The sequence below is a fragment of the Esox lucius genome, chromosome 17, assembly GCF_011004845.1.
Source record: "Esox lucius isolate fEsoLuc1 chromosome 17, fEsoLuc1.pri, whole genome shotgun sequence".
Classification (NCBI taxonomy): Eukaryota; Metazoa; Chordata; class Actinopteri; order Esociformes; family Esocidae; genus Esox; species Esox lucius.
The window spans coordinates 43,277,145-43,285,572 of record NC_047585.1 but is presented as its reverse complement, the minus strand read 5'-3'; the positions used below and the strand labels follow the sequence as shown (position 1 = coordinate 43,285,572).

The 8,428-nt window shown below is 43.0% G+C and overlaps 1 protein-coding gene across 1 annotated transcript; it reads right to left on the bottom strand.

Moving 5' to 3' along the window:
- Positions 1-2,802: 2,802 nt before the first annotated feature.
- LOC105008138 (elastase-1) lies at positions 2,803-8,428 on the bottom strand. Its single transcript, XM_029114144.2, has 8 exons — positions 8,323-8,428; positions 5,525-5,628; positions 5,085-5,185; positions 4,720-4,845; positions 3,906-4,042; positions 3,585-3,727; positions 3,169-3,318; positions 2,803-2,924 (listed from the first exon to the last, which is right to left on the bottom strand). The coding sequence occupies exons 1-8, from the start codon at positions 8,360-8,362 to the stop codon at positions 2,913-2,915; spliced, it is 813 nt and encodes a 270-aa protein (XP_028969977.1). The 5' UTR covers positions 8,363-8,428; the 3' UTR covers positions 2,803-2,912.

Here is an 8,428-nt window from a genome sequence, read left to right as displayed (position 1 = left end):
AACACTTTTACGTGCGTTTACACTGGGTGTAATACATGCATTACTTCTGACATCCACAATATGGATGATCAAAAGTGAATCATGAATAATGAATGAGTGAACAAGGAAAAAGACATTATACACACAGGTTTTATGAAAAGAAAAAAACTTAAAACGCTGGGACTAGATACAACTTTTTTTATAGTTTCTTTCTTAACTGTAAATCAGTTCTGTTAGGAAGGACATACTGTCAAAAGTTGACAGTCCCAGGTGTGTTCCATTTCACAGTAATCTCCTGCCCTAGAGGGCCATTTACTGGATGTTCTCAGTATTGTACATTACAGTGAATATTAAAGGCTGTGCATGTGGGAACCCACTTTCAATGTATACCCTCAATATCATTTCTCCAAACCCAGATTAATGTCTTTCTGGAAACAGGCATATATTTCCACCACTCTGTTAGTAATGCGTAAGGGCCAGTAACTGGTTACCTATAATGGCATACCATGTCATGTTATGTGGAGATTTGTGTCACTATTGTACTGTATTGTTATGAGGCCTGTACCCAGCTATACTACCTAGGGTCCAATCTGGACCTCAGGACCAAGGTTTGTTATTTCAGTTGAGACCCAGAACGTCCAAGACACAGAGACGAAAGATGCAAAACAGGGACTTACATTCTGAAATCAGACAGGCAATAGAAATCTCTGAATGAGTCCATTAACATGAGTCCTTCACCCAGGTGGAGTGTGGAGGTGGTTTCGGCAGCTAATCTGTGTCTTCTGTCCTGCACCTCTGTGTTATTCAACCTCCAGCCTGGCAACCGAACAGCCGTTCGTATCACCAAATGTTTCCTCTGTCACTTGATGACCTGGTCCAATTTGATAAAACAATAATTATGCATCTATCCTCTTTAAAAACAGTCCCCTCCCTCCACCCTGGTCCTGAACACTGGTGTTGCACAAGGCTGTGTGCTGAGCCCCCTCCACCCTGATCCTGAACACTGGTGTTCCACAAGGCTGGGTGTTGAGCCCCCTCCACCCTGATCCTGAACACTGGTGTTCCCCAAGGCTATGTGCTGAGCCTGCTCCACCCTGATCCTGAACACTGGTGTTCCCCATGGCTGTGCACTGAGCCTCCTCCACCCTGATCCTGAACACTGATGTTCCACAAGGCTGTATGCTGAGCCTCCTCCTGTACTCCTCTTCACCCACGACTGTGTTCCTGTACACAGTTCCAAAACCATCAAGTTCACAGACGACACCATGGAGGTAGGCCTGATCAGTGACAACGACGAGTCAGCCTACAGGGAGGAGGTCAAATGTTTGGCAGCATGGTGCGCTGACAACAACCTGACAAGCACCTGTACTTTTTGAGGGGGAGAAGTCCCACTTGTCTTCCCAGATCCTCATGAACTTCTACGGCTGCACAATCGAGAGCATTCTGACGAACTGCGCCACAGCATGGTTTGGCGGATGCTCCATGGCCGACCGGAAGGCCCTGCAACGGGTGGTGAAAACCGCCCAGCACATCACTGGTGCCCAGCTCCCAACCATTGTAGACCTCCAGTGGAAGCGGTGTCTGCATAGGGTGTGCGGCATCATCGGAAACCCTTCACACGCATTCCACAAACTGTTTGTTCTCCTACCATCAGGTAGGCGGTACAGGACTCTTCGTCCCGACACCAGCAGACTCAGGAACAATTTCCATCCCTGCTGAACCCTGCTGAACTCTGTGACCCATCACTAACCATACCCACCCGCCCACCGCTTAGTACCGCCTCTCAGGGACATTGTTGCACTACTCCCGTGTACTACTTGACTCTGACACTGCCTTGCAGAGTATAATAAGTAAGTTCTCAGTTGTTACATGTACGTGTCTACCTTGGAAACCTCATTGCTGTTATACCTGTATTTCAGTTGCACATGCCACCTTGCACCTTCAATTTGCCTGCACTGCACATTTGCCATGGTACTTGCATTTGCCTCATTGCACAACTATTCATTTCATACTTGTACATACTGTACATATACTTAATACTTGTAAATTTTCTGCCCTCCCATATTTTGCGTTCATTTCTAATTTAGAATTTGGCATTTGCACTGTGTTTGCCCTCATTTCACATCCATACATTCCACTTGTAACATACACTATACCTAATACTTGTACATTTCCTGCCCTCTTCTATTTGCGCTTCTGCTTAGATGCTTTGTCATTCATGCTTAAAAATGTCAGACTTGCAACGCCTTAACGAAAAATATATTAACACCTTCAAAAGGATTCACTTGATTACAATTCATGTAATTTCCTGTTGCCTTCAGTAGGCAATTCTGTCTGGCTTTGTGAAATAAAGGTGCTGAATCTGTGTCTAGGGTGCGTGACCAGGAAATGTTCTAAACCTAAATCAAGAACAACTTTATCTAGTACATATGGAGGACTATACTTCAGAGATCCTTATTGAATGACGGATGTGCGATTTCCCTTTACTTTGTTACCTCTGTGTTATTGTTATCTTGCCTCTGCATTTACATGGAAGCACATGCATGTAGTAGAGGTTCATTTGTGGCACCTGAAATTCCTTTACATTTTTCAATATGTATTTGAAACAGTTTTTTTTTATCTCACATATCCCATGTAATAGGAGACATCCAGGGAATTATTCTCAAACCTCTCGACATTTTTAAACAACACTTTGTTTTATTGTATTGTAAATATATGTTAATGAGCATAATGACATGAGAATCTGAAGTCGACTCCCATGTAAGTAATTGGGCACGACTCATTTATATGGATGTACAAATCAAATAAGAACAATACATTTAAGAAAGTGTTTGCGCCAATGTTTATGTTCATTAAATCTTTACAGCAGAATCTGAATGAAATTGAGCTGGTGGATGGTGAATCTGGAATATTTGGTTCAAAGATCCTCCTTTTCAAACGATGATCTGTAGAGGAAATTATAGAAGAATTTACATTTGGCACTCAGGTATTTGTCCAAATATGACATCAACTTCACCAGAAACAATTCAAAGCTCAGCAGTGATGTGATGTTTTTTTTTGGATACAACTGATTAGGCTGGCTCAAGGTTCCAGTTCCCATTTAGGCAATATAAAAAATCGACATTGTAACTCAAGCTGTAGGGTGTGCTAATATTAAATTCTATTCCCTCCTGTCCAGGCCATACTTACTCCGTTCATCCAGCTGATGTATGCAGACACACGGGTGAAGACGGTGGGCTTGAGGGGTGTGTTGCATCCGTAACCAGACACAAAGCTGGCAATGCCGTGGACTTGGTACTGACCATTGACCTGGCAGTTCAGGGGTCCACCGGAGTCTCCCTAGAATGTTAGAACTTAATCATGGCCTCTGATCTCATTTCAATATATAAATTATTGGATATTGTGTGAAACAATGACTTCCTTTGTCTTTCAAAATCCTCCAAATATGTACATAGATAATCCAATGAAACAATAAAGCCCCATACCCAATATTCACAGTAGGTTTCGATTACCGTGACAATCTTTTCTGAAAAAAGCACAATCGCGACTCAAAATCTGAAACCATTCTAAATATGTTTCTATTATTTCTGCTCCATTGGTCTTACATTGCAACCAGAGTTGGCTCCACCCCCGGCACAGACCATGGTGGTCTTGACAGTGGATCCCCACCAGTCAGGGCTGGAGCAGGTCTGGTGGTCGACGCTGGGCAGCCAAGCCTGCTTCAGGCTGTTGGACAGAGAACCACCGGCTGTTGGAAGGACAGGGGATATTAGAGAGGAGTTAACAGGATGGGAAACATAGTGCAAACAGCTAGATAAACGAATGGAAAAGAGAGATCAACAAGATACAAATGTACAGTAAATCAACAGGCGTTAACCCAAAAAACCTTGACATTTCAATGACTGCTAGTTATTTGTTTTACTGACTGGAGGTGACTCCCCATCCGGTGACGTAACAGGGGTTGTTGTTGGGCAGGATATAGTTAGCGGAAGCCAGAGTGCCCAGCTGGACAGCTGAGTTCAGGGTGGCCTCGGAGGACAGACGCAGCAGGGCGATGTCATACCTGAGGGTTGGAAAGGTTCAGTGTCTGAGGAACAGAAGAATGTCTTGCAGATGCAGATTTATTTTCCTTTCAAATAGTTTAAAATAAAATAAAAAATGAGAACAGTTCAACAGGGACACATTTCAATGGCATGGCATTTCCAGTGTTTTGGTTGAGTTTTGGCATGAACATTTTGGCTCATAGTCTCGGGCAGCATTGGTATGCACCAATCACGATTTACGGCACTAATGGCTTTTCAAAGCATTGATTTTACTTGTGTTTGTCATTATTCCTGATTGTTTGATTTATTCCTCCTTTGTTTGAAAAGCGGCAGTGCAGACTGTGTGGATAAAAAAACAATACAGTGTAATATTCTAAATAGCTAACATAGCCATTAATTCCATTAGCAATGGCTAATGCTAACCATTAACAGGGCAGATAATTCAGTTCAGCACTGATTTGCATTGGGTTGAGTTTAAAGTGATTCAATGTGGAAAAAAAACATACGTAGAATCTGAGTTAGGTGAACTTTATCTAAACATTTTGACAAAATTTATAAAAATTTATCAAAGGGTTTGATACGTTTTTGAAAACAATCACGATCAATCAAGAGCCGGGTTAAGAGAGTGAGCGGCATTAGAATACCACAAAGTACAAAATCCTAGTATAATCCAAGTAGAACATGGTAAGTTCCATACCCTCCAGCCACGTTGTTGGAGTTCCACCCATTGTGAATGTAGACCTGGCTGACGCTCAGGATCTGCTCGGTACCATCATTGGAGTTCAGGTTGTGATCTCCAAGAACCACACGCCAGGTTCTCTGACTACCCCCCCACACACACACACACACAAAGACACATACGGACACACACAAACAGACATAAACAACACCGTGATCCGTTAGGGAGATACCTTGACCAGCCGTTCCTCATAAAATACTAAGTGTGTGAGTGTTTTCTTGTATAATGCATTTGTATTGGTCAGAGGTCTATTGCAATGTTACGTATTTAATGCACACAATTAAACACTTGAGAAAAGGAAAGAGTTATGTCAGTGGTCCCACCTGTCCACACAGTGGGCGGCTGTCATGACCCATCCCCTCCTGATCAGAGTTCCTCCACAGGTGTGGTAGAAAGAGCTGCCAGACTTGTACTGGAGAGAGATCTGAGGAGAGGACAGAGGCAGACGAGAGGGAGAAGTGAACAATAATGAGGTGGTTCAACAGCTTGGTTTCGGAGTGGGAAGGACGAGAACATCCAAAATAAATGGATTTACCCAAATACTTTTTAAATACTGAAAAGGTGTTATAACATGAATCATTCAGCTCCAGCTTAATCCTGGCTATTTATGTCTGGCTAACTTTTTTCTCAGGCGAATACAGAGGAACTGGCTGAAGCATGGACAGATTGTGTTGACAATAGACTCTAGTTATTTAGCGGTGAATCCAGTGACCAGGCTGTTTTCGTCTGGCTGTGAGAGACGCGGTTAAGGCTAATGTCTTACCTGCCAGGGCCAGGAGTGGGGATTCGCCACCTCACCACCAACAACTCTGGGCTGATGTACATCTTCCATGTATCTGGGCATGGGCGGCCGTCTCTCAGCCAGCACTACACAGTAGACAAGACTCACAGGTAAAGACTTGGGAGTGCAGCTTGAAAACAATTTGCTCATTTTACTGACTGGAGTGTAACAAGTCTCTTTTTAGTGAGTCATTCAACTGTCAGCTGGTAGCAAACCCATCACCAACGGACAGACGAAACTGACAGTGCACAATGCACACCCATTGGCTCACTTCCGCTTCCCGCCGCTTGAACAACTGAGTCACAAAATGAACAAATTATTTGATGTTCAGAATCAGAAAGGTCGCACTGACAATTGCTCCACTTTCACTAAGTAGTTTTTTGCAAATGTTCAAACCATGGACAGTAAAATCATCCAGCTACATGCACTAATTCACTCTCAACGGAACACTGCAAACTGTGGTGTGCTAGCGTTCATGGAATCATGGCTGGATCCTACAGTGCCAGACTCAGGCGTCACCCCTGATGGCTTTTCTATCAACCAGCAGGAAAGAACGTAGGAGTCAGATAAATGTAAGGACGGGTTAACTCTCGTTGGTGAACGGATGTTGCAGTGCTATCAACACATTGTTCACCAGACCTGGAGCTACTGTCTGTAAAGATACGGCCCTTCTGTCTTCCGCTGGTATTCAGCTCAGCTATAATCACAGCAGTCTATATACACCCACATGCAGATAAAACATGTGCACTGGAAGTCCTACGTGGAGTAATAAATGGACTACAGGATTCACAACTTGAGGCAGCTGCTATTGTTTTTGGCAATTATAAAAGAGCAGATATAAGGAAAGTTTTACCAAAATACCACCAGCACATTTACTTTCCTACCCGGGGCGATCAGACTCCCAACCATTTTTGTTTTCCCTGTATTTGGGAAAGCAGATCACACCAATTTTGCTCCTCTCATCCTATAGACAATGCTTAAAATAGGAAAAAATGCTTTCTCAGACAGTTCAACACTTGAATGAGGGAACCATTACTGCCCTACAGGACCGCTTTGAAACAATGAATTGGCAGACGTTCTGCGATGCAGCAGATGGGAACATTGATGAATACAGACTCTGTCGAAGCATTTATCTCAAAATGCATTATCGATGTCGTCCCGAGGGCCAGTGTCAGGACTAACCCTAACCCTCCTGCACTACCTGTTCACGCAAATTTGCGGACGACACAACCATCCTGGATCTAATCTCCGACAACAATGAAACCGTTTACAGAAAGGAGGTAAAGAACTTGGATACATGGTGCCAGGACAAAAACCTCTCTTTCAAACCTCTCTTTGCAAGACTAAAGAAATATCGTGGACTGTAGGAAGCGGCAGAAGGGGGTCATGCCCCCAAACACATCGATGGAACTGAAGTGGAGAGATCCCCCGAAAGGTTTCTCGGTGTGTTCATCAAGGACGACCTCACTTGGTCCAGTCAAGCGGACTCGTCAGTGAAAACTGCCCAAAAAGTGACTATACTTCCTGAGGAGACTCAAGAAATGTGGCATGTCTGCAAAAACTCTCACCAACTTCTACAGGTGCATCATTGCGAGCATCCTCTCAGACTGCATTACTGCCTGGTATGGCAGCTGCTCCGCTGCTGATCGCAAGCCCCTCCTGAGTGTGGTGAAGTCTGCGGAGCACATAATCGGCTGCCATCTACCCTACGTGCAAGGCATCTACCATACACAATGCCTTAGAAAAGCACGGGACATCATCAAAAATCACAGCTCCCCAGACTTTGGTCGGTTCACACTGCTGCCGTCTGGTAGACGCTACCGGAGCATCAGGGCACGCACTTCCAGACTCACAAACAGTTTTTTCCCTCAGGCCATAAGGCTCCTCAACCAGCAACACTGATCCATGATCATACTGATCACACATCAACATTCCAGGAGCTCTGATGTCCTTTCAGTTACATTTAATGGGCATTAGAATATTCCTTTGCATGTACCATTTATAAGCATTTTACACTCACATGTATCTATAATATTCAATACTTCTACCATACTATTCATACTCCCCTCCTACCCTTTCAAAAATGTATGCTAGTTTACATTCTTATGTATATTATTACCACACTATAATACCTATAATAACACTACCCATATTGCTGCTAGTTTACAGTACTCTTTTTAAACTGCTGTTATGTTAATATACTATTATGTATATAATTCCTTTATCTTCTTGCTATATCTTTGCTGTGTATAAATGTTTCTCCTTAAATTCTCACTACGTAGTTGTAGTGTGCTATGCCACCATTCATAAGCTTATTACATTCATGTATCTATAATATTCAATAACTACCAATTGCTGTTAGTTTACAATGTTATGTATATTACTGCCCTACTTGCCATATCTAAATGTTCAATTAGTATACAGTATTATGTATATTTTTGCTTTATTTTAATATTGTTTTCTTTTTGTCTGGCTATATCTTTGCTTATTTATTCTTCTTCTTAACCATCACTACATAGTTGTCGGGTGCCATGTCATAAGAATGTCATTGTGCAGGATGACGCTGTGTTGTTCGGTGCAGTTGAGAAATAAACCTTGAAACTTGAACTTGAGATGACAAAAATGGAGACAAAACAGAGGAAGCAAGTGTCACTTGCCTAAGTAAAAGAGAGTAGCTTTGGAGAATTAACTAATCCATAGAGAACTAGGCTAGGAAAGCAATAGAGGAAAAAAAAAGTCAGTGTCAGGAAAGAGAGAAATGTGAGGATGTCAGCTCTTACCCAGGGCTGCAAAAGCACTCAACAGAATAAACTTCATCATGTCTGCAGTCAGTGTGTGTCAGCCAGTATCGGTCCGGTGCTCCTGTGCTCCTGTGCTCCTGATTTA